The sequence below is a fragment of the Scomber scombrus genome, chromosome 17 (genome assembly GCF_963691925.1).
Source record: "Scomber scombrus chromosome 17, fScoSco1.1, whole genome shotgun sequence".
Lineage (NCBI taxonomy): Eukaryota > Metazoa > Chordata > Actinopteri > Scombriformes > Scombridae > Scomber > Scomber scombrus.
In genome coordinates this window covers 12,010,665-12,038,157 of record NC_084986.1, presented here as the reverse complement: position 1 = coordinate 12,038,157, position 27,493 = coordinate 12,010,665, and the positions used below count along the sequence as shown (strand labels likewise).

The 27,493-nt window shown below is 38.9% G+C and overlaps 2 protein-coding genes across 2 annotated transcripts; both read left to right on the top strand.

The window, feature by feature from the left end:
* Window positions 1-206: 206 nt before the first annotated feature.
* Window positions 207-4,175, top strand: fkbp6 (FKBP prolyl isomerase 6). The gene is made up of 8 exons (XM_062437796.1): window positions 207-281; window positions 1,838-1,955; window positions 2,078-2,167; window positions 2,279-2,481; window positions 2,628-2,747; window positions 2,910-3,107; window positions 3,618-3,727; window positions 4,094-4,175. The coding sequence occupies exons 1-8, from the start codon at window positions 207-209 to the stop codon at window positions 4,173-4,175; spliced, it is 996 nt and encodes a 331-aa protein (XP_062293780.1).
* A 3,246-nt stretch (window positions 4,176-7,421) lies between these two features.
* Window positions 7,422-27,059, top strand: arhgap18 (Rho GTPase activating protein 18). Its single transcript, XM_062437426.1, has 18 exons — window positions 7,422-7,716; window positions 15,687-15,936; window positions 17,119-17,257; window positions 17,931-18,013; window positions 18,653-18,805; window positions 19,424-19,487; window positions 19,863-19,981; window positions 21,164-21,235; window positions 21,412-21,505; window positions 21,797-21,888; window positions 22,002-22,079; window positions 22,243-22,402; window positions 22,521-22,603; window positions 22,687-22,893; window positions 23,115-23,243; window positions 24,498-24,619; window positions 24,760-24,815; window positions 25,237-27,059. Exons 1-18 carry the CDS (start codon window positions 7,595-7,597, stop codon window positions 25,326-25,328), a joined length of 2,115 nt encoding a protein of 704 aa, XP_062293410.1. The 5' UTR covers window positions 7,422-7,594; the 3' UTR covers window positions 25,329-27,059.
* Window positions 27,060-27,493: the final 434 nt, after the last annotated feature.

Here is a 27,493-nt window from a genome sequence, read left to right as displayed (position 1 = left end):
GTGTCCATATGTCGCGATTGTAAAATGGGCTTGTTTAGGTCTGAGCTGCGACAGTTGTGTCTCATTTGTGGACAAGGTCACCTGACTCTTAATTAATTATCTTGAGCGCCAAAACAAAGTTAGCAACTAGCTACGTGTAGTCTTTTTTACACGCTTAAAAAAATAAAATAAAAGTATCTAAAGCAGCAAACGTATTCACCAGCTAAATGTCAGGAAACGGATTAATATCCAGTATCCGGAGCATGATTCATGCCGACGAGCGGCTGAGGAGCAACACTCAGGTGAGTTCACATGTGGCTAAAAATGATGAAAGGCTCCTGGTGTTTGTGTTGGTGGATTAGCTGTGAGTCCACAAAATATCCTCATGTGTTACAGACAGTGTTGGGCAAGTTACTTCCAAAATGTAATATATTTCATATTACTAGTTAGTTGCATTTGAAAGTAATACGTTTCTTTACAATATTACCTTCTGTGTAAAGTAATACGTTACTCATTACTTTTTAGTTACTTTCACCAAAATAAACATTTAGGACAAAGCATTACAACATGAAGGCGCGCAATATTTGTTGCCGTGAACTCTCGAGGTGTTTCTTGAGGTTACTTGTACTATTTTTAGCCGTAGACAGTTCCCTCGGCCTCCCACCAGCACATAAAGTGCACCTTACTTTGAAGTTATTATCCTTTTCTGTGACAAATTCAAAATACTGCGAGCATAACCACTTAGAAAACGTTGAATTATCAGTTGTTGCCATCTTGCCATCTCCAAACCATACCGTCTTCTTCTTCTGTTGATTTAAATCCGTCTTCTTCTCCTCTTTATTTACGGCTGTTGCGCCTGGGTTGTTTTTTCGAAACATTCCTGTGCGACAACTCGGATTGTAACGCGTTACCGGACTCAGTCCATGTAATAATATTACCAAAATATAGTTAGTAACGCTTTATATTACTCCGTTACTGCCTAAACATAATATATTACCCCCAACACTGGTTACAGAGTTTGACAATTAAAGGGTGATAGATATTCACTGAAGTTACTCCTGTAATCAGCATCAGTATGTTTAAAGCCAGACACTTAGCCTTTCTGACAGTGTGTATCATTTTCTCAGTAAATAGATTAAAAATAGTTGTTCGGTCTTTGAAATGTCAGAAAATGTTTAAAAATTAGTAGTCAACATTTCCATAACCAACAATCCATAACCCAAAGATACAGATAGTTCTAATATTTAAGAAAGTGGAAATACCGAATTTTAGCATTTTTCATTTTAAAAAGGGACACAAAACGTAAAATTGATTATCAAAATAATTGGCAGTTAATTTTCTGTTGATGGACTAATCAATTAATCATTTAAATTAATTGTTGTGGCTCTACATCAGTGGGGAATAGCACTTTTCCTATTTACTTAAGTGATGTTTAAATTGGGTCAAACCTGTTAACAGTGTAAGTTTAGGATCAAGCTGAAGTTAAATTTGGTGCATGTCATTATTAATTAGTAATATATTGATTTTACAAATCATAATTATCTGTTTAAACTTGAGTGTTAAAGTCATGATTTGAGATGATCAACATACTGTCTCATGAAGCTACTCAGGTGTGCAAATCCTACATGCTGCACATGTGACAGATAAATATATGAAACTTACATTCTGTTGTACACACAATAATATAATAATTCATTCATCACAGTAATATCAATCTTGTGATGCAAAACTATTTTGAGACTTCAGCCGTTATTTTGGATAACACTATGCATACACTAATACCTAATGGACTGGTAAATGCTTATGAGTCACTTATTTAGTCACTTATTAAAAGCACAGGTTTTTCCTGCCTTTGTAGAGTCCGTTTGAACAGCTACGCCCACAGATGAATGATGTCTTGGGAGATGGAGGGATCCTGAAAGAAGTGGTCCAGCCGGGAGAAGGCCCACCTGTACCCCAGAACGCTTCAGTATTGAGTTAGTGCTTCTTTGTAAAAAAAACAAAAAAAAACAAACAAAAAAAACAAACCCTGATACAGTTATTTACCGTATTACTTTGTTCAGCTGTCATCCATCCTTGTTCTTTTCTTCTTACACAGTCCATTACTCTGGTTTCCTTGAATATTCGGACCGGCCCTTTGAGACCACCACTGGCTTCAAGTACCCCCGGATGATGAAGTTAGGGAGAGGTCAGAAATAGTGTTAGCGCATTACTTACAAATGTTGTGGCCTTCTGGATGGATGTCAGGATGTTATCTGATTGATGATCTATTGTCTCTTTCTTCAAATGATTGAAACAGATGTGACACTGGCTGGACTGGAGCTGGGTCTGCTGACCATGAAGAAAGGAGAGTTCTCTCGTTTTCTCTTCCAGCCCCAGTATGCGTACGGGGAAATGGGTTGTCCTCCGTTCATTCCCTCATCTGCAGTGGTTCTGTATGAGGTTCAAATCCTCGACTACCTCGACTCGGGCCAAGTGGACGACTTTATTGAGATGAGTCCGGTAAGGAGGCTGGACAGTATTGTGTCCCATTGTTGTCACCGTCTGAGAGCATTGAGGTATCACAGATAATGTAAATTGTTGTTCTCCCACTTGACAGCAAGTGTATGTTATTGTTATGTACTAAGATTACATTGGTCTGTGTTCAGGAGGAACAGAACACTGCTCCTCTGTCCACTCTTCTTGAAGTCGTCAACACGCAACGCAGCTTTGGCAACCGTTGCTTCAACCAGAGCCGTTATGACAACGCTAAAGATCGCTATAAACAGGTAAGCTGGTGTGTGCTGTTGTTATTACTTTTATATTTAATATGTTTAATTTAATGTTATCAGCCACTTAGATGCCATTCTTTGTCTGAATTTACTTTAATCAAAACTAGATTTTAAAGTGGAAACCTGCATTTCATAACAGACTCTCTTCTTGGCCAACAGGCGTTGATGTTGCTTGGGAACAGGGAAACACAAAGCGATGCAGAAAAGGAGAAGATCAAGATAGCTCTTCTTCCGCTCTATCTGAATCTTTCCCTCACCGAGCTCCGTCTGGACAGCCCACACAAAGCCCTGAAATACAGCAACAAAGCCTTAGAGATAGACTCTGCCAACACAAAGGCTCTTTTCCGCTGTGGACAGGTCAGACGGGACCTTAGTTTGTTTTTGTTTATCAGAAAAGAAGATAAAAATTCCCACAGACTCTGAAGTACCTGGGATTAGATGTGTCTTCTTTCTATGAAAAAAGTTGCCATGGAGTTTTAAAAATAGGAATGATGCACACAGTTGGAGCATTTTATGTTACGAGTTTAAACCATAATTCCACCTTTTTTTCTATTCGCAAATCATCAATCCACATGAGCTGAGAAAATCTCCTGATAGTTTAAAATGCGACTTGTCAGCCACATATTAGCCCTGTTTTAGCTATAATTACCTTAACATTCATGCACTTACAGATTTATTTAAACAATTTATTTTTAGGGGGCGAATTCTGGCTAACATTTAACTTCTGAACTTTAAACCCCCATATGAGCCTAAATGCAACTTGAAATCCCCAGGCAGCGTTGCCTTCTCAAGGTTCAATATGTTGCCATGTCCTTAAACTATAAATAAAGGCTAGTCCATTATTGAGACTGATGTCGTCCCTGTCAGGCGTATCTGGAGCTGCATGAGTACGAGAGTGCCCAGGATTGCCTCATATCTGCTCAAGCAAAGAAGCCCTTTGACAGCGACATTAACAACCTTCTAAGGAAAGTAGCAATGTAAGATGAACCTTTTATTTGACACATAAACACTTACATAAGTACAGTAGTCAAGATGTCTGGTTCTGTGTATTCATCTATGGCCATTACAAAAATCACTGCCAAGAGAAAAATTTGTTTTAGGATATATATTTTTTTGTTTTCTTTATACATGCACGCAAGCCTGCACATTATATCGATTGGGTAACACTGACATTAGGCATATCTTGTGATTTATGATTTTGGTTTTAGAATCATGGCCTTGACTTGTTTTTATTTATTTAATTATTTGTGTTAGTTTTGTTGTGAGAAAGTACTATGTTTATACACAAGCAAATCTAATTAAAATTGTCTTATGTATGTGTGTGAATCATTTTCATGTTGCAGATGCTACAAAGACAGCTTGGACAAACAGAAAGACATGTACTCCAAGATGTTTAGAGATTTGAAGTGCCCCATGAAGATTTAAAGATGACATTTGAAAGAAAAAAAAAAAAAGTAAGTCCCCTTGACTGATTCACTGTGGGTTTTATATCTACTTGTCTTGTCCCACATGTGAGTTGGCTCAATACTAATGTAGTGGACATTAAAAGTAAACCCATCTCATTACTTTAAACATAACAATTGTTATTTTGTCAGTATTTCACAACTGCAGCTCCCATGATTCTTAATCATAGACAAACAACTGAAACATCAACAAACATTTTATTTAGCATGTGAACAGAGGAACCCAAAATGATACATGACCATTTTAATCAAATCTTTGTGTGTTGCAGATAAAGACGATTTCAAGGTTCAGCAGTACCGTTTTCTCTCCAGCTCTTCAGATTCTGACAGCTAAGCCTTTTGTGTTGTTGATGGTGTTATAAAGGGAATAATGTTGCACTGGTGTACTGTTTTTTTTCCCTTTAAAAGAATTTAATTAATTTCTTTGAAATTGTAGCCACATTGAAATGTTCTTCAAATATTTGTTAATGATGTCGCTCAATAGTTAATTTTCTGTTTGAATGTGCCCACACCTCACGTTGCTAATTATTATGGATGGAAGAAATTATTTCCAAGAAGTTGCCACACCTTAATAGATACTGTTTCCATTGGAGTGTTTTAAACATTTTCATGGGGTTTGATCACTCTTGAGGTGATAAAAATAAACAAAAAACAATTCACTTCTAAGACATCTTGTCTTTATTGCAGATAAATTGGATGATTTTGAATTTGCCAGAGTTGAGCTTCATGGTTAAACCAATGCTGTGCTGTTCTCACTGTGAGATTACTGCTCCTACATTATTTGGGTTGAACTACTATCGTTTTTTACCGTTAAATTCATTTCCGATAAATAATTTCAGCTATTTTATATCTATGACAGTGATTTAAAAATCACTGTACGTCTGAACATTTTTGAGGATCTGCTATCACCAAAGTGCATTCATTTTGACAATGTTTTTTTATAGATTATGCATCCAACGCTTTAGCATTTAGATTTTCTGACCCACAATATATTCATGCACCTTCTTTGTTCATGTATAGGGGAAAGGATACAGAGAGTGAGACCTTGTAAAATGCTGTGCTGCTGAGTTTGTGTTAATCTGATTAACAGCAAATGGGGAGGGGGACTGTGTGTGTGTGTGTGTGTGTGTGTGTGTGTGTGTGTGTGTGTGTGTGTGTGTGTGTGTGTGTGTGTGTGTGTGTGTGTGCAGCACGCAGTGATCATACACATTTTATTTCAAACAGCCTCTAGATGTTGTACCTGCTAACAACAGCAGGGGGGGGTACACGAGCAAGCCTCCAGAGCAGAAAGCTGCTTAATTCCAGAATGCAAATTGAGATTATAAAACTGGGTTTTTATAGAAAAACTCCAAATACAATCAAGATGTTAGATATTGGTCCATAAAAAAACATATTACAATATAAATACTGTGAATATCCAATAATGTACTATTTGCAATATGTAATATTCTCTCTCTCTATACATATATATATATCTCTATATATATATACACCCATAACATCATAACACATCATGTTGTGAGACTACTGCTGGAAGACACAGATGTCTGCAATGTTAATGTGGTCAGAATGAGGTGCGGTTTGAGAGCAGGAGGAGGATGGCGGGGGGCTGAGTAATTAGGAGGAGGAGAGGGTAAAGAAGGTGGGTGAAGGGATCAGAAGTAGGCAGTGGCAGATGGAGAAGCAGGACAATCTGATTGACCTTTCTGACTAATCCACTTGTAATGGTGCGTGAGTGTTTTTTTCCCCTATGTTGTCTCCAAGCACATGGCCAGTAGGTCATGCTCTGTGTGAGACGGTTTGGACAAATGGACACAGTGGTCTCCAGACTTGCCTGCTACCTTCATCTCCGGTGAGGAACTAGAGACTGAGGCTGCATATTTGTGTTTGAATGTGTGCATCCATACTATTTGTTTAGATGTGTGTGTATGTATGGCCACTCTGTTTGACCTTTATGTGTTGCCTTTGCTGTGTGTGCTCAGATATCTAGGATATTGTTTTTGTAGATGTCATCAGTTCCTCATTCAGGTGCCACTAAATGTGGCTTTTAGGGGTTTATGTGTGACACAAAATCTGTATAATAGAAGTACTAAAGTGTATCTTTGAGGTGCTGCTTTTTCAAGGTTTTCTCTGTAACATGTATTTGACAGTGTTATTTCCTGCTAAATATATGATGTGCTGATGTTATCAATATGATGCATGCTGACAGTTAAAATTGGTTACATCACACATATGGTGCAAAATAGTTACACCAAACATCCCCAGCACCAATATTTCTAAAAATGCTTCCTTGTTTTACACAACGCTTGTTTTGACCATTACATGCTTTTCAGGTCAAATTTGACCTGTTTATACATTTGAGAGCAGGAAAAATACCCTCTTCTGTCTTTTTTCAGAGTGACCCAGAATACACAGAAATTAAAATATTTCAACTTTTATTTATTTCTGTGCAGCTGGTGCATATTTTTGTAGGGGGTTTTCAGACCATAATATACTGTGGTTGTGAATGGTTTTTTTTTCTATATTAACTTATATAAAACCTAAAGAATATACCCTCTGCTCTCTAAAAGCTTAGGGTTAATCACCCATTTAAGAAAAAATAGTTTTATGGTTGAACACGAATTATGAAAGGATACTGTGAAAGGCCCAATATGATCAGTAAGGGTTAAGACACTGAAAGGAACTATTCTTAAGAAGGAGCACCTTCTGATTATGTATATTTTACAGCATAGAGCCTATTTACTTGAGTATAGGCCGAAGTCCACTTTAATATGACACATTTTATTTGCTGCATCTTGAGAAACATTGTCCAAAATGTGGGGGGAATTTGTTTACATTTGTTCACCTAATATGGATGTTAACATGCCCAAAATGTCCACACTTTAACCCCATATATTTACTTTATTCAAAGTGCAGGAGTACAGAGCCATGTGTTGTAGCTTCTGACTGCTTTGTACAGTATATTGCAGCTTATGAAGTGGATGTTAATTTAATAAAGAAATGCATCCAGTTAATCCATGAAAACCCTCAATGAATATAGAAACATTGCACCATGCAGAAGTGACTCTTCAACAAGAAGGGGGCGCTACCACCTATCCAAACTTTCCTCTGCGGTTTCAGCCAATCACAGAGCCGTGTTGCATCTGTAGTCCTGCCCCTGTCCTGCCCTGCCTGCTCTCAGTCAGCACAAGTTACACAGAAAGACGAGAAGAAGAGTAGTTTGATGTCAGAATGAGCTGGCAACACAGCAGCCCAACGATGGGAAGCACAGATAGATAAACAGACCGCTGAAGAGATATTGGCAGGTAGATTGATCACCTATCAAGTGTCGATTGGATGTCAGCTGTGTAAAGTAGAAGAAAGGAGAAAAGGAGGAGAAACATGAGTCGGCAGCAGCAGCAAACACAGGGAGTGGTTTTAACGGGTTACCACAGCAACGTCGAAATGTTGCCGAAAACTGGACAGTGTGACCCCGATCCCCCAGCCCAGGAGCACGAGCTCAGGTGAGAGGTGTGTGTGCGCGCGCGCGCGCGCGGTCTGTCATGCTATTTTGAGGGACAAGTATTAGACTGAGGGCCAGTTAATTGGGGGCAGCCTGTCATTGGGGACAAAGGTTGTGTTCTCAAGTGGTAAAAAAACTGATTTTTGGGTTGGTTAGGGTGATGATACGTCTCCAGGAAATTAATGGAAGTCTATTTAATGTCCTCAAAAGTAACCCAAGACAACTCGTGTGTGTGTGTGTGTGTGTGGGAGGGAGGGAGAGAGGGCAAAGGTTACAGTGTTTTTTCCTTATTTGCTGAACTTGAAAAGTGTAGAAAAAACATGTTGACATTGTTATCCTTCCGGAGAACTGGAAGTCAGCAGTAACCTGGTTAACGGCACCTAAAGGAAGCCGATGTTTCAAACTCCACCCTTGACCTGTTTCGTTTACCACCTTCCTTATCAGCTGCTCAGCAGGTTAACCTTGACTGTGTTATATTAGCCCAGATTGGATTCAAGATTGTTCCACCACTGAAGGTCTAAGGTTGATACTCTCCTGTGTCCAGTGTTTGCAGTATAACATATCCAGAGAGGCTTTCCTTTTTTTGTTAGACTATGGGTAAAATGTAGGCCATGTTCAACTGAAATCATTAGAAAGTTAACCAGCACCTATTTGATAAGCAATCATCATACAGTTATTCAGTCATCAATCAGTCATTTTTCTATCAAGAATACCAAACATGCCATGGTCCATGTTCATCACATGTGAGGATGTGCTACATTTCTCACTTTTGTATAACTGTAAATTGAATATATTTGGTTAGTCAGAACAAATAAGGAAGAATTGAAGATGTCACATAACATTAATAACAACCAGAATGTGTTGGCCAATGGAGGAAGTAATCACCTGATAAATCAGTAATGAAAATAAAATCATTAGTTGCATGACTAAAGATATGAAAAAAACAAAACAGTTGTCAGCATTCAGTAAACCAATAAGACAATATATGTAAATATTTGCAGAGGTGTTTCAGCGAGCCCTTGTGACATCATCTGTGTTAGTTATGTTGCTTTATTCATTCATTCATTCATTCACTGAGGTCTTTAATCTGTCTCATCTCTGCGTAACAATATTGGATTTCATTGCCAAAGTGAGTCTTGGCTTGTTATTGCTGCTTCTGTTAATGGCTCATTGTTTGCATGGCATGATTGTCAGCTTTTTATAAATAGGAAAATCCCTATTATGAGTCTGGTGCCGTAGTTTACAAGGTGCTGTCGCAGTGAATAGGAACTAAGCTCATGTGGAAACACCAGTGCAGTTACACTCTTTTATTTATAACTGAGCAGACTTGTTTAATCGTCCTGGCTGAGCTGTCCGTGTTTGTCCTACGCATGTTTAGATCAGCAAAAAAAAAACTGCTGTCAACAACCGCAGTGTGGTAAAAGTAAACAACCCATGGTGCAGCAACAGTCCAGATGGCGGACAGTACAGACAGACACACCTGTCTCTGAGTGTGTGTGTTTATATATATATGTGTGTGTGTGTGTGTGTGTGTGTGTGTGTGTGTGTGTGTGTGTGTGTGTGTGTGTGTGTGTGTGTGTGTGTGTGTGTGTGTGTGTGTGTGTGTGTGTGTGTGTGTGTGTGTGTGTGTGTGTGTGTACAGTTTATGTATGTGTGTGTGTTCCAGATGGCCTGTCCAGCAAACAGCATCACATTACAGCCTGCCTTTGTCTCACCTCCCACAGCAGTGTGTGTTTGTGTGTGCATGTGTCCTGTCTAGGTTGACTCGTGAAGGCTTAATTTTGTGGTCATTCTTTCCCCTAGTCAGAAAATGAGAGATAGACAGACAGACAGACAGACAGAAAGCTGCTGACCTTGCTCCAGCAGTGGACATCTGACCTAAAGAGCCTTAGGTTTCCTGTCTGCTGGGAGTCTTGGACAAGGAAGCCTTCTTTTTTTGTTATTTCAGGGAGCTGGCAAGAACTCTTGAAGAGGTTTCAGAGGTTCAGCTTTTGACTAAAAGGCAGTGTGTTCCTGTTGTGTTTCCTAGTCATACTGGAACCAGCACTTCCCCAATAATCTTCCCTACTGTGTGAAAAATAAAAATAAAAGCAGAAACACATGGTTCAGATTAATTTACTAAGCAAAGCAACAAACCCTGCTAAAGCAATACAATGCTGCACAGGAAATGACATCTTCAGAGAGGAAAAGGAGCTGTGAAACGTATCATTACACATATTACATCAGACATGGAACAAAACTTTAGTTTACAAACTGCTCTGCTCTGTACTGGAAGCTTCACTCGCTATTAATTTGCCTCTAGTCAGGATGAACAGGACTCTAAAACTACTGCGAGTGAGCAGAAGAGTAACCACACACACAAAAATAATCCAGAAACACAGATGGTCAGGGAGGCGTCCAACTGATTCAGACTTCCAGCATGAAGGATTGAGTGGAATATGCAGCGTAGATTCAGATCTATTTTTCAACCATTACGTCATTAATGAGATCAGTAAGTGTGTGTGTGTGAGGGAGAGAGAGAGAGAGAGGGGCTAAACAGAGGCAGCCTCTGTCTCTCATAGAGGGCAGCTGGCACCTGTTGATCTGAATGGGAATAACACACACTTCTCATCCTCTTTCCCGTTAAACTTCTTCAGCTGTCCTTTGTTCACTTTGTGGTTGAAGCTCCAACCACATCCATCTCCAGAGGTTGGGAAAGTATTCGGGTCCTTTTAAAAGGAACAGTACAACATTTTGGGAAATATGTTTATTTGCCGTTTATTTACGTCTGTGCAGTACTTAGTTAGCAGTAGAGGTGCTGGCATGTTTTGTAACCTTTGGACTGGGCTAGGCTAGCTGTTTCCCTCGGTTTCCAGTCTTTATGCAAAGCTAGCTGTTTATATTTACTGACATGAGAGTGGTTGATCTTCACATCTGACTCTCAACAATTGTGTGTTTTGTATGCAAAATCTTCATCTGTAAAGTAACTCCAGTTGTCAGGTACCTGTATTTTGTAAAAAGAGTAATATATGTCACTAAAAAACTAAAGAGATTTTCAGAAGTATAAAGTGGCATAAATGGAAATACTCAAGAAAAGTAAATGTAAATATTTAGTTTCCTCCACTGTCTCTCTCAATATTTTAAAGTGTTGTTACATTTTTATGTCTATAGCGTCATCTCATGTTTCCTAGGGAGAGAATGTCTCATTGTGGTTGGGAGATTTGTCACTGGCCTGGTACTCTATAAAAAAACTGACAGGTCATGTGGGTTTAAATAATATTCACTTCCACAGGCCTTGACTCATTCTGCTCATCGGTGCTGAACTTGCTCTTTGCTATGTGATGAAGTTTCCCTCCATTCCTGTTTGCACCTCACAGTGCACCTCCCTCTCTCTCTACACACACACACACACACACACACACACACACACACACACACACACACACACACACACACACACACACACACACACACACACACACACACACACATACATACTTTGTCTTTGTCAGCAGCACCAAGGAGCTGATAAAGGGTTTGTGTAAAAAGGTACAAAGAGTACTACAATCACACACAGCTGTGGCTCTGTAAGGTCATTTGTGTATCCATGTATGAAAGTGTGCCAGAGAGAGAATGTGTTTGTTTTACTCACAAGGGCAGCCCACCTCACCTCTGAGTGTATGTGTTTAAGTTCAAGTTCAATACTTTATTGCCATGTCAACATAGTTGACAGGAATTTGCCTCAGTAACAGCTCTTAAAAACAGGACATACACAGGAAGTATATAAAGATAAATATAAAACAAAAACAGTTATCACATTTATACATTCAAACTGACATCTTTGATAAAGTCCTAAAGTGCTTTGTGCTTCCTCTTTAGATTTTAAGTGCTTGTTGGTTAAAGCTTTCTACAAGTGGTTGTGCGTCAGAGTTCAGGTATCAAACAGTTTCGAGAGAGGTCGGCACTCACCTTCTGCGCTATTTATCTGATGTAGCGTATGTGGAGGAGACAGAGGGAAGGTCACAGCCAATGATGTTAGATGTCGTGTGTACCGCTCTTTCTTACTGTCCCCTCTCAAGGATCACGTCATACTGTGACAGAGAAGGTGAGGACACTCCACAGTTTCACTGTAAAAGTGCAGCAAACTTTTTAACCTGTTGCCGAAAGTGAAGCCTGTGGTGGACCTTATTAATTATGTGACTGATGTTCACCTCTCACTTCAGTATGTGGCTAAATAGAGTTTAAAAGTGTCAACCCTCTCCAGGGTTGTTTGCCTTACACCGCTTCACCAGATTCGGATGCTGATTCATCACCATTCCTTATCATGCCTGCCACTGTTGTGTCGTCTGCTAATTTAATAATCTGCACAGATTCAGAATGGGATACACAATTGTTTGTAGTGAGTACAGCAATGTTGGATACATTTTTACAGACCAGCTGCTCAAATAACTTCATAACAGAAGTGAAGAGCCACACGCCTGTAATCATCCAGGCTATTAACATTAGACTTCTTGGCTACAGGGATGACAACAGCTGGTTTAAAACATGCAGGGACTCAGCATAACCTAAGAAACCAGTTAAAAAAATGTCTGTTGAAACAGAGAGCAAAGTGATGTTTATTTATTATTTGTAATATATATATTTGTGTAAAAAGCTTTGGATATTTTGCATTATTGTACATGTTTGTCGGTATTTGTTTACTTGTGTTTTGATACATAGATGCTGACCTTCACAGTTCATGAACTAGCAGAGCTGCACACCAAAAACACAAAAACATCTCAGACTGGTGACGTCTTCACAAAGTGGAAGCACACCTGTCTTTCTTATGAATGATTTCACAGGTTGGCAAATGAGTGACAGTGGTCAACAACAATTACTCGGAAGCAGCAAAGCTTAATTTTTAACACGGTTGTAAATATGTTTTCTCAGCACAGAGGCAGAGTTAAATGGAAAATGGTTGTCTTAGCCAATTAGGTCATTTACAACAGGCGGCTTCTTCTCTCTGGATCATTGTTGTGTATCAGATAATAAAAATACCTGCAAACTGCCACAACAGTGCAGCACGTAATCCACCCACCAACATGCACCAACATCCACCAACATGAACAAGGCTTAGAATCAGATCATTTTGGCATTTTCTTCCTAAGAAATGACTCAAAACGAACAATTGTAGATTCATTTTCCATCTATCGACTAATGTTTACAGCTCCACCGTTATCCTCTGGTGAACATGAAAGCCTTTGCACAATTTCAAGGCAGTCCAAGCATGTATTTGAGAAGTTTGACTGCGTCACCAGCATGGCTGAAAATGGTACAAATATAAAGTCACCGTGAACAAATTGGTAACAAAGTATCACGCTGCAGGCTTGAGCAAGTATGCATATAAATATACAGTAGCTGAATGAAAACTCCACGGCTAAATGTCTTAAATAATTTGCTCTTCCAGCACAGACAAACTAATATGTGTGCTAATATGTTTGTGAACGTGTGATTGCTAATCTCTGATTTATGATACAGTCGTTCTTTACACTGTAGCGCTAGGTGAAGGTAAATCATTAACTTCTTCTGTTAGGTGATGTGTGTGTCGGCCAGGTTTAACTCTGCTTTCAAGATAAACACATCTTCTCAAGTTGATCTAAAAATTAGAACATTTTTGCCATTCCTTACAAATGAAAACATTTCAATTGGTGAAGCATTAGGTGTGAGGGGAATAACTGTAGGGGCAGATGACCTCTGAGCTTTACTATTATCAGCGTGTTTCTGCATGTATTATTTTACAGAGCTTAGATTAAGGGATGAGACTAATTGAAGTAAGAAATAAAAAAAATATGGAAGAAAGCAGAATAAAAGTACCAAGTAGAAAGAAAGGAATAGAAGTCTCAGGCGAGGTGTAGGAAGTGAAGAAATTCACAGAAGAAGGAAATAAGAGAGTGGTAGACTGTAGGACTTGCAGGTAAAATCCCTGATCTTTTTTTAAAAAGACACCGAAGTGTGTGTGTGTGTGTGTGTGTGTGTGTGTGTGTGTGTGTGTGTGTGTGTGTGTGTGTGTGTGTGTGTGTGTGTGTGTGTGTGTGTGTGTGTGTGTGTGTGTGTGTGTGTGTGTGTGTGTGTGTGTGTGTGTGTGTGTGTGTGTGTGTGTGTGTGTGTGTGTGTGTGTGTGTTATATTTGTCAGTGTTATCGCTTCATACTGTAAGTGTGTGTGTGTGGCAGGAAGTCTGCTGTGGTATGTGGCCTTCGCTCAGCACGAATCCTCTGTGCAAATCTCCACTCTTAATTCCAAATTAATTAATACAGCGCATTAAATTGATGCTGTTAGTCATACAGGCTAAATTACTATGTGTCCTTTATTTCTGCAACGATTAGTCACTATACAACTCCACTATATAACTTGATAATATACTTAATTGTATATCTTTAGGTTCTGAACCAAACTATGACTAAACTATGAATCAATTAATAGAGAAATAATCCAAAATAAGACACATCACAACTATACATAATTGTAGTTGTTGTCATTAGTACTATGTACAACTCCACCAAATCCAATGATGTCATGCATTTTATAGTTTTATATGATATAGTATAATTTTGACTTTAATTTAACTGGTCTAAATGATAGCTGTTGAAAGCAGTACCAATGGTTGTACCAGCAGCAGTAGTGTCACCCTGGTCTGTGGACACATTACAGAGTGAATGAATTAGAAAACATATTAGGCAATTGTAAAGGTATCCAGAGTGATTTTTCAGATTGAAGCTACTTCTTTTTGGGGAAACTACTTCTTAAGGGAAACCACTCCTACTCCAGAACTATTGTCCTGCTTCTGGCATGTATCAGAACTTTGAGCTTTGTGTCATCCATTACACACAACTTAAAATTTAAGTTGTGTTTTTTAATTTAATTAAAAAATGGTCAAAATCCAAGCACCAGAGGCTGATATGTCCTCCTAGAATGAGTCACATACTACAAAAAAATGTCTGGATCTTAAGTTTCCCACAACACAACCAATAGGATGGGTGTTTTTTTTTTCTTTCTCAGACTCTTCCTGCCTGGGAAATGCTGACGTTTCAATCTCCATGTGTGCTCTTCCTGTTTCAAATTTAATCTCCCAAGTGTAAACCAAGTGTAAAATTGGTGGAGTGCCTCTTTAAAAAAAAAGAAAAAGCTATTTTCTCCTTAAAGCACCAGAAAACATGGACTTAGATTAAGTAGCTGTTTAAGTGTTAAGAGAGCTGTCAATCAATTCCGGAATGATACAGCAGCTTTACACCAGGTTTTTGAAGCAAATGGTGAAGACTTTACTGGTTAACAAATACAATATGACATGAAATGTTGATGTGGGGTAACTGGAGCTCACTGGGTTTGCATTTTATTATTGTGTGTGATTAACAAAACCATGAATAATGATACACATTTACATTTTATCAAGCAGCCATACTTAACTGTATCGAGTCACTGTCTTTGCCATGCTAGGCTAAACAACACTAAGATGTGCTGCTGTGTTAGCTGTGTTGAGCTAGCAAAGGGAAGTCCATGCTCAGCTGCTATTCTTAGTCCCTGCAGATGATGTTCTCATTAGCTGAGCGGCTGGGAATTCAACATGCTTCTGCCTATACTAGTAGTCTTTGGCCGACTGCTGTCTGTCTGACTCACTTTCCGTGTCAGAAGCTATCTCTGACTTCTTGGCATATACTAGTTAAAGGCATACTAGCATCCAGAAGACAGTGTTTTGAAACAGGCAGCATACGCATCTCTTCACTGGCCTTCTTGACTGAAAACTCAAACTCAAAGTTCTCAGACAATTAAAAATTTATAAGGCAGGAATAGTTTTATGATAGAGGCTATCACTGGTATTCAAAGTGCAAAGTGCACAGTTTACATCTAGGAGTGAGTTTCAGTCAAGAACTTAGCCAAGAGTATGCCAAATAACCAGATGATCACCAGATTTTGTGTCTTTCTAACTGTCTAACTGACTGACTTGTCTCTCTTGTAGCCGCAAAACAGGCCACTACACTGTTCAACCGAACCAGAATACTCATCATGGAGACAAACACGGGCCCACTAGTACCACCAGCAGTACAAAACCCACCAGCACCGACCCATCATCACTCCCCAATCCAAGTATAGCACTGGGCCCCAGGTCTCAGCCTTCCTCCAGCCCGAAGCCTCATAACTCCAGTCCCCGGCACAGCCCCAATTGCAGGAAAGGATCCCAGCCCTCATGTCAGCGCTGCAACTCTCAGGTAGGCTGTGAACTCGTTTAACTAAGAATAGCACGTTCTTCTTCTGTTTATCCTAAAAATACTTTCAGTGTGAATCATTTGAAATTACAGATTCTTACTTTCATGTAGTCTCGCCTTAATGGAAAGTTAAAGCTTGCCAAAAGAAATTAAAGGCAACAAATGGTGACAATTACAATTAAGGAAAGTATGCGATTTCTTTATGTTTCTCGTATTTCTTTAATTAAAATTGTTCCGATATCCAGCTTTGTTGTAACTTATCAGACCTTCCATAATAATGATGCTTTCATATTAGGTTTATAGTGGTGAAGAAGAAATGTACGTATGGCCCGAGGTGTGATGTAATCAAGTGACGTCTGAGAACAACACCTTGAGCTAGTGACATCACAGCCCTTGATCATTACTGCCCCCTGATGATTTCATCTATGGCTTATGTCTGAATGTAGACCATTCTCCTGTTGTGACTCCTTGCAGTTAATATTTTCAACTGTCCACCTAAGAACCACCTCCCCACACCAAGTTATCATGAAATCTTGCCTGTGTGTCACACTGTAAGGTCTGAATGCAAATGCTCACTGCCTTGGTCTTACTGTATAAAATGCCTCCATTTCATTTACTCTGGGTCAATCCACTGTCCCAGACCCACTCTGTCCCAGTGTGCTCACCGATATCCCGGGATATCAATAAACATCCAACATCACAGCAAACTTTGAACATGGACATGAGTGTTCTTCAACAGTGGTCAGCTAGTTATTGTTGCAGCTTGTAATTTTTGCCTCAGTGGGATTCACAGGCAGCAACCTTTTCTGCTGTCTTACCGACTTTGAATAACAATGTCAGCTATAAATGTCTAAATTGTAACTGTTAAAAGTTTTATAGGTGGTTCGGTTGGCAGGCCAACAATTGTTAGCTCTTTGAGAGGACATGCATGTTTTTTGTCTCTTTGCTGAGTCCCTTGAGAATGAGTGTGGTTTTTGAGACTTGTTCAGACTGGATTTGTTTTCTGTGCATCATATCTGGCACATAGGGGCAATTTTCTTTTTGTTTTTTCAAAATGAATCCAGACTCCAAAACTGCTGTACAGAACAGAAACACGATATGAAACAGGAATGGGAACTTGAAACTATAATAGATAAAATCCCCCTCTGAATTGTATGCATCTTCACGTGTCTGCACATCTTGTAGGACTCTCTGGACGAGCTGGAGATGGACGACTATTGGAAGGAGGTAGAGCACATCACTTGCTCGGGAGGAGGAGCAGGGAGGGGAGAAGGTGGAGGAGAAGGGGAAGTGCAAGAAGAGGAGCAGCAGAAAATTCCTGAGGGTAAGAAACATTGTGTCCATGGACAGACCTGAAAGGGAGACAAATTAGCAAATTTCTTACATCTGCTAATGTGTACAGGCAGTCCTTCCACATGAGGTGGAACATTCTACTTCAGATAAAAGTTAACGCAGTAGCAGACTTGATAGAACATAGACTTGTTGAGGCATGTGTGCCATTCTAGATATGGACATTTAACAACATAACAGTTGCATTTCTGGTAAAATATCAGATTCATTCAAAATTGCAGGCAGTCGAAAGAATAACAACATAATGTTTTTATTGTCTACACAACGTCAATCCAAAAAAATGTGAGTGCCCTGTTTATTGTGGCAGAATGAGCTGGAAAGACTGTTTTCTGTTGTTTACTGCTGAGAAACGACTCTCACATCTCAGACTTGCACAGACTGGCTTTTGCACATGAGGTATGCAATTCTGGTGTGTTCTTCTGAGTCTTATTTAGCCTGTTTATGAAGACTATTGTTCTCTGGAGCAAACATACACTTCCTGAGGAGTGTGTGTGTCCAAATGTGTTCACTAATTTCCCTTTCCTGCACCTGTAGTTGTCTCTGTGTCTTAGGGATACATTTTCTTCTGTCATGTACCATCTTAGGAACCACATTTTTAAAAAAGTCCTTCATCACTTTTTATTTCTCCCTGTCACTTTCTCTTTCAGAGGGGGAGCAGGAGGAGGCATGGCTTACAGAGGCAGGGCTAACACAGTTGTTCGATGATTCATTGGCAGGTGACCAGGATCAGGTGTGAATCATTTATCCATTATTAAATGAATTAAACCTGATAACAGGTTGAGTCATACAAATGGATGATAAATTAAAGGAAAAACCAACAAAAATGTGTCCTAGTAAGGTGTTGAGTCTAACACATTGGTCCAAAATTTCCCATAGATGTTTAATTGAGCTGAGATCTGGTGACTGTGTAGGCCGTAGCATATGATTCACATCATTTTCATACTCCTCAAACCATTCAGTGACCCCTCATTCCCTATGGATGGGGACATTGTCATCCTGGAAGAGACACCACTCCCATCAGGATAGAAATGTTTCATCATAGGTTAAAGTGATTTAACCAACTTTGGATTGACTTGCAGTAGGGGGACAAGTGGACCCAAATCATGCCAGCAACATGTCCCCCACATCATAACAGAGCCACCGGATCCCCTCACTGGAGGGGTCAAGCATACAGATCTGTACTGGTTTTTCCTTTAATTTGTAACCCGTCTGTAGTTTCAGTCTCAAATTTGCAGTTTACACTAATGAACCCACTGATTACGTGTGCCATGATTTGTAACCTGTTATATAACTAAGAATAAAAACCCACAGTGTGACTGAAGATAGATACTACACCAACTGACTGATATCTTCTGCTGATAATTGACAGGAAGAGGACAATGCTGTGTTTCTATCGACGCTGACCAGAACTCAGGCAGCAGCCGTACAACGGCGTGTGACTACCGTACAGCAGACATTGCAACGGCGACGCAACCGACAACACGTTCCCGATGTTAGGGATATATTCAGACCGACTGAAAAGGTTAGTATATACATACAAAGTGAACTTGATTTTTATGTCTAACTTAAACTTTAAGTCATCACTTTGCTTTCAGAATTGTTTTAAACACTGTAAGACCATCACAAAATCTCAGTGCAGTGATTATGATGGGCATGAAATCATGAAAGATACATTGATTACATTAATTGAACATCCTACCACAACACAAAGTAGGCATTTCCAATTTTTTGTTACCACAAAGGAAGTGGTCGCTTTTGTTACTTCTCCAGTTTTGCGGTGAATAGTAACTAATTACCAAGCTTTTTTTTTTACACCACTAAATGTCATTCCACTACTGCAAAATTAAGTCATTTTAATACATGACATTAGGATTCTTATATAAGCACTGATTTATGAAAAATATAGTGTTCTGCTGCTCCAAACTACTCTAGTCAGCAGAATTAGTAGCGCTGAACCAAGTGTCTCTTGTTCTCCTAACTTAGACACACAGTTTGTCCACTAATTAACAAAAAAGATAATATGTAACACGGAAAAATGTAACTGGGAGTGGGAGTTCTGTGTGAATACGTGAGTGGTTGAACATTACACTGTATGCTGTTCAGTGTACAATATGCCTCTGTGTTTTACTGTCTGCTACAGGATGAGGGGCCGGGTAAAACCAAAGGGGGAAGTGAGAATGGACAAAAAGACGTCACTTCAGCTGGTACGTGCAACATACTTCTGCAGACAAACTGTGAATCAGCATTGTGAATGACAAACTGAGGCCCAAATAAACTTCTGCCTTAAATGCATTTTAGAACACATGAAATGTAAATATATATGCTACAAAAATACAAATAAATTTTATTTCTCAACACAGCAATAGAAGAATTCATAAACACAGATTTATTATAAATGTGTGTATATAGTACATCACTGTAAAATGGTTCAAATGTCAGCCAAACCCAAAAGTGTGTGTTTATTCAGCGTCAGTAGTTTTAGCAGGCGTTTGGCAGCACTTCACCTACATAAACACATTTGTACCAAACTACTCGTGTGGTCGCAGCTCTAATTTCCTTCTCTGCTTGCGTCTTGACAGAAACAGAGACAGTAATGAACGTTGAAGTGGCGTTTTCAGAGCAGGCGCTCAGTTACAGGGACAACCATCAAAAGTTAAGAGTCACCTCTAACATGAACTCGCCTGATGACAAATTGCCGGTGAGTCACAAATCTGTACAAATCTGTACTTCCTCTCATGTGCTGTATATTTCCTTTTGATGCAAGTGTCCTGCAGGTTTCTATTAACGTGTGTATTGATAACTTATTAGTTGTCTTAGAGCAATGATTGCCAGAGAGAGTGCAATAAATAGAGAACTGGCAACAGAAATAGAGGAACCTTATGACAAGGTTGCTTACTGATTATTTACTGTTGACTGTGTATTTTTTTAAGGTGTGCATGGTGACAAAATGTTTTTTCCTTTTGTTGCATCTCAATGTAATATGATCAGATCAATTTTGAAAAAAGTTGAACTTTGATATTAGCTGGAACATGATCTGTGTCTTACACCTTCACATTTAGGAAATGATTTACTTTATGACTACAGTTTTTAAAAAGTCCACATTGTGCCCCGCAGTTATTTAAGGGCTACAGCTTGTTTGGACAAGTAGTGTTTTGAGGTTATAATTTAGCAAGGATGTATTGTGTTGTTTTTATTTATTTGCAATCCTTGTATGATAAACAGTTTGGTCTTATAATCTTATAATACAGTTAGGCTCAGTGTATGGTATTGTGGTGAATGTGTGTGTGTGTGTGTGTGTGCAAATTGACAATATAAATGCTGTCCATTTATGGAATAGAGTATATACAATTAGATTTTATAGTGAGGATAAGGCATGGTTGTATTGCACTTCAGTGGAAAGCAGCACTGTGTGTGTGTGTGTGTGTGTGTGTGTGTGTGTGTGTGTGTGAGTGATGGTCTATAGTGACATCTAGTGCTTGAAGCTGGTGTAACAGACTAATTCCACTGTGTGTGTTCACAGAAGTCTACGTGCAGTTAAGTCAATTCATGCATGAATAATCCACAGTCATGATACAAATATAAAATTAAATACAGATAAAAAATGAATTTTGTACAATATCTACTTCAGATGCAATTTTTAAAGAGACATCGACCAGTGACGCTGGAATCTGAAGAAGAGAAATTGCATCTAAGGGAGCTACAGTGTGTGTGGACCTTTTATCTTTCCTTGTTTACATTGTGTCGTTGGTCCAGCACCTGTTTGAAGTTTATTGGATGTGAAAGTTGCCTAGACTTTTTGGTGCAATGTCTACTTGCAGTGTTTTCTCCCACAGTAGCTGACTAGTCCCATCTCTCTCTCTATCTTTTTTTTCTTTTCTAGAACTTTAAGTTGCTCCGGGATAAAACAGGTCAGACCAAAATAGGAGACCTCTCTCCTCTGGATATGAAAAAGGTAATGTGATATGACAGGATGTTATGATCTGTGTATGTGCATCATCAGTTTATCTTAGGATGGGCCTTTGCAAGACAAACATTCCCTTGTTTATAAATGTAGTACTATTTGATATCCAAAATATACAATGTATTATTTATATTGTATATTTTTCTCTGTTTTTCATGCTCTATCAGGTGCGTAGACTTGTGCTTGTGGAGATGACTGCTCTGTTTGACACAGCTAGGATAGACCTTAAGGCACACAAAGCTGTCAAAGTTAAGGCTAAAGGTAAACTTCACACACATGACACAGAGCGGGGAACATCAGTTAAATATGCTTTTGCTTCAAAGACACGCACAGAGATTAAAAGTAAAAACAACAAATGAGAACTTTTAAACACACACAAACAGGATATCAGCAAATACTGACACACACACACACACACACACACACACAAAGTCATCAAAATGTCGAAATAAATAAAACGAGAATAAATTACTGTTTTTATCTGGGTAAACAACCATAGTTAACATTCTATAAACAGTTTAGAGACTTAACTTCATATTTTTGTTTGTGTAGAAAGCGGTCTATTTGGTGTTCCTCTTACCACGTTATTGGAACAGGACCAGAGGAGAGCTCCTGGGACCAAAGTGCCAATTATACTGCAGAAGGTGAGCACACCAGCTAGCCACATGGTCTGGCACCCACGTCATCATTATTACCAGTATGTCCAACTTTGTTATTATAGTCTTATACCATAAGTGAGTCTCTCTTTTATCCATAGCTTATCAGTCATATTGAGGAGGACGGATTAGACACAGAGGGGCTGCTTCGAATCCCTGGAGTGGCCACTAGAGTCAAGGTGGGAAACAGTGTTATCAGTTTAGTTTCACAGACTTAAATCTCCATCTCATCAATCAGTCGATCAACGTTCACCAGTGCATCATCACTGTTGTTTCACCAGACTTTATTTCTTTATTTTGATACAATAGTGTAATGTGCTTGCCTGTGTGTATCTGTTTCAGTCACTGTGTCATGAGCTAGAGTCCTCTTTCTATGACGGGGTGTTTCCATGGCAACAAGTGAAACAGCACGATGCTGCTAGCCTTCTGAAGTGTTTCATCAGGGAGTTACCGCATCCATTACTGACTGTGGAGTACCTCAATGCATTTACTGCTGTCATCAGTATGTATACTACCTGTACATGAGGTTAACTTTGATCATGAGAGTTTTACAGCTAAAAAAGAATTGTTTTAAACACGTATTAAGCATTTCCCTGTTTGTGTGTATTTTTACTTTACAGTGCTCCCCACAAAGAAGCAACAGCTGCAGGCTTTGAACCTGCTCATCCTTTTGTTACCTGAGGCCAATCGGGATACTTTGAAGGTAGATGCACACGCCCTTTAAACGTGCTAATGTACATGCAGGATTTTCTTTATTGTAAATTTATCTTCTGTCTCCTCCCACAGGCATTAATGGAATTTTTCCAGCGTGTGATTGACCATCAGGCCCAGAATAAAATGACCCTCAACAATGTCTCTGTTGTCATAGCGCCCAACATCTTTATGTTAAAGGGCTTCCGCTCCAAGGTTACAGAACAACAGCAGTTCGCCATGGCAACGAGCACAGCCAGCATTGTGCGGCTGCTGATTAGATACCAGAATCTTCTATGGACAGTAAGGATCAAAAAGAGCATGTTAGCTTAAAGTGCTTTGCCATTCAAAGCACTGTCATTAGCAGATATGTGTCAGTGTCAATTAAATCAGTGCAGCCTGGTTATAAATAGTTACTCACAGACGCATCTAACATTTGTTGTTCCACAATGAGTGGAGGATGTGTTACTGTGTATTTGTGACATGTGTCAAATCCCCATTCTATGTGTGTCTCTCTCATCTAGATCCCAAAGTTCATCCTGACCCAGGTCAGACAACAAAACATGGAGCGGAAACCGAACAAAGAGAGAGCTGTAAGAAAGCTGCTGAAGAAGATAACCACTGACAAACCATCTGACAAAGCTGTTCCAGAGGTAGGAGTTTCAACTTTATAAATGTAATTGCTATGCAGTGACTCACTTGAACAGTCATACATCTTTCAGGGTAAATGGTATGTGATAGTGGAATTATAATTTTATGTTATCTTATTTTATGTATTCTGCAGGTGTTATGATAAGTTAAAGATGTGGTAAATGGTAATTGATACTGTGTATAAAGATTTAAATATGTGCTGCGGAATTTCTATGGTTTCTGTTATAATAAATAGGTCTAGTCAGGGTCAAAACATTTCCCTGTAACCTGATGCCAACTGATCTTCCTTTAGTAGTACTCATAAACAGCACAGATTGTATATGTACTGTCTTGAGTAATAGCGACATCTAGTGGTGATATAAGAATAATGTTCATATGTGAGTATACGGTTTCTTTTTTTTTGTTCCATGGTGCAACATGTGGGCAGCATGCAGGAGCCAAAGTTTTAAGATATTCAACCCTTTTGTAGCTGTGCAATAAGATATTTATACCATTCTATATACATATTAATTGTTCATTTAGGTTTTTTTTATTAGTAAAAAAATATGTGCATTGAAATAATAGGTGTTCCCGTCTGACTTTGGCACACATTTTTCACAAGCTACTTATTCCAAATACTGAAGTTCTTGGTTCAAAAAGTTTCCCACAAACTCACTTGACTTTTTTTTTTCTTTTGTGGAGCGCCAGCAGTCATTCCTTATGTCCAAAAAGATGAGTGTTTGATTAGCAACCGGTCTCCTCATCTCCTCTTGGAAGTGCCAGTGCTGACAAGAACTGACAATCACCAGTAGAGAGTTTGCAGTTTCTAGGTTGCACTGTCGCTACGAATCAGCTGTCTTCAAAACAAGTGTGATCATGATACTAAAAGACAGCTGAGTTGGTGGAGTGACAGCAGCATAGAAGAGTGGATCTGCTTGTCTTGACAACTTTTTGGAAAATAAGTGACTTTGAATGACTTGACCAGTTGACCCTGCATGCTCAGCTATGTGCTGTGCAGTCTGGACAGTGACTGGAGTTTATTAAACAAAAGAGGAAGATTTTATCCAAGTCCGAATTCTTTAGTTGCCTGAGGTGCTTGTGTTTTGCGATTGCTTGTGTGTTGATGTGGACAGTGTTTTGAAGGGTTTCAACAGGATGGTGAACTCAGGGTTAGGGTTAGGCCTTTTTTTTCAAATAATGATGTCTTTGTCTTTGTTTCAATCTGTTTACAGATTGACTATCTGTTTCTCAGTCTGTCCATATGTGTTTACCCCCAGGAGAGTTCACAGGGATTTATCCGCGTTCAGGCACCGCAGTTCAATAAAGTGTCTATGGCAGTTGAGCTTACTGCAGAGTTACAGGCTTCTGACGTATTAACACGCTTCCTCAGTCAAGAAAGGTAATGTGTATATACATTGTATACACTCTCACACAAACACACATTCACTATTTGTCTTGGCTTTATGAAATACTGCATAGTTATATAACTCTTTCTCTGTACTTTCTTTCCCTCGTTTCTTTCTCTCTTTGTCCTCTTAGTTCAGTGGCAGTGAAACAAGAAGAGTTGTTTCTCTATGAGATTGGTGGAAACATCAGTAAGTCCTGTTCTCATTAAAAAAATATTAATTATAATGTTTAAAGACCCCCCCTCCAGACTTGGAATAATGACAAGTGTCTCATATAGTTCTTCTACACAAAAAAGTTAAATTACCTCTGTAAAATATAATATTTCTAAATATGCAAATATTATTCATTTAAAAAGTTAAAAGTTTTGCACAGTGAAACTGAAACATCCAGGTAAAGTAACAAGAAGAAAAACATTTTTTTTAGTAGAGGGGGGCTTTAAAGTTTGTATTCTCTGTTGATATCCCAGCCTAGCTTTTTGGTCCAACAGGTGAAAAATTGCGATTCCTGTTGTAGTTCTAAAAGTCATAGACAAGACCAGTAATCTATCATATTTTCAGTAACTACACCATGTTGTTGTCTTTCTCTCTTCCTCCTCTGCACCTTCTTCAGAGGAGAGATGTCTAGATGGGGAAACGTATATGAAAGACCTCATCCAGCTGAACCCTACAGCAGAATGGGTCATCAAAGTTGTACAGCGATGAACTCAATCCCACTATCATTCCCGTGCTGGATGCTGGACTGAGCCACATTTTCACCTCAGTGTCCTACTGAGAAGAGAATTCAGCTAGTCGTCTCTGGTTTTTGCCAGTTTTGGATGGATTTAGACTCTTCTTCTTAGACTTCGTTTGTAGCATACAGATCTTTTAACAAAGGTGGTGACACATGGTTTCACACACTCGCTGGCAGTTTAGTCCACCAAAAAAAGTCCAAATATCCCAAAGGCAAAATCGATTAAATCCATTGAACTGTGTGTGATAATACTGATTTAATTTTTTTTAATTAAAATGAAATTGCAGGGAATGTGCAAATATGGCCTTAACTTTACAATTACACAGACGTTTTTCAAGCTTTCTTCTGCTACTTGAATTTTTTTAATTGATGTACCACTATCCTTAAGTACCTGTTGTGCAGGTGAAATGAAACCACTTTTTTCAGAAATCCTTGTCATCTCTGCTCTCCTGTAAGACCACTGTTTAAACTGGTGGAACTACATAAAGCATTTCTCCCAGTTTGTCACAGCACTTGAGCCGCAATATTGTGATTCCTAATATTTTGTGATACTGTAAGTATTACACTTGTATACTGTGATTTTCTGCCACTAATGACTTTCTTTGTCTGCCGTAATAAGCTCAAATAATACTATGTGGGGCAATTAAATATAAATTTCATAGTAATCATGAGTTATGTACATAAAATAAACAATGTCCACCAGAGAAGAAGGAAATATTGAACATAAGGTGGAATGGGAGGATCTTTATGGGGTCCATAGTTGCATGGTGCCCTGCAGAGGTTTGAAGCAGTCGGAGTTATGTGAGGGAGTGTCCCCCAATGTAGCAAACATTGTAGAATCAGCCACCAAAAACTGGTAAAAATGTCTTTACTTCTGGGTTTTTACTCCAATGTCATCACTGACAACTAACAGAGGCACGCAATGACAACATCACTGTTTTTATGGTTTGTGCATATCTGTACATTATAACTTTTTAAACCGTGGATGTTTGAGTGTGTTAATGTGTGATACCATCTTAAAAAAAACTTCTGCACACCAGTGGACACGTGATCAAAAACATTTCCACATTTTTATATATAGCCTGTGTACAAGCTCACATACAAGACATCAAGTTAGTTGCCTTAAAAGTTTTTTACCAAAGACTTAATTGTTTTTAAAAATATGGTGGCCTCGTAAGTGTTAATTTTAAATTGTTGATTACATAGAGTAAATGGCCTTGTTAAATTGATACGTAGTTTGTTCCAACTGTATCTGGACCCTAATACTTATATATTTTGATTTCTGGCTCTGTAGTCTTCATTGTCTTGAGATCAGTGGATATACAGTTTAACTATGGCAGAAGTTGCATTTAGCCCAGAGTAGAAAAATCCCTATTTTATCTTTTTTTGGCACACCTTTACCTCTCTTGGCTTTCAGTAAAATCTGATTGTGTGCTTTGTCACAGCTTGTGGAGAATCATATCTGCACCACAAAGTCACACATCCTAGAATGAGATGTTTCTTTTCGTGAAAAGTTGCAGAGCGTTAAGAAACAAATATGTGTCGCTGTTTGAATAATTTTTGAACTACATCTGTCACTTCCTGCCTCGTGGTATCTTGTTTACTGTGAATGTTTTTTTTTCCAAATGATGATGTCTTTGTCTTTGTCTACCTGTGAAATGACCACTAAAACTGCCTGTAAATAAACATAGTTATTAATTACACCTGCTAGTTTGATGCTTTTTGTGTGCAAATTTTAGGTGAATTTACAGTGGTTCATCATCATCTGTGATTATCACTGCGTTTAACACCCTTATAGGTTTAGGTGTTCTGAGAGGTTTTAAAGTTGTGTTTTTTGTTTTAATTTAGCTAGCTTTTAAATGTAAAGAAAACAACCCAAAAAACAAGAGTTGACATATGTATCTGTATTTTAGATGACCTCAGATCATGTCCTCCCCACCTTCTGCCCCATAAACTGTTAAATACAGTCCATACTATGTGCGGTTTCATTCAGCTAATTCCTGTAATGATAGTTAATGACCCCCATTAGTCAAATGATGAGTGCTAATGGCTTTGCTTATAGACTTGAACTACAGGACCCTGGTTCACTAGTCAGACACCGAAGGTAACTCAGCATAGACACATTTTGTGGTAACTG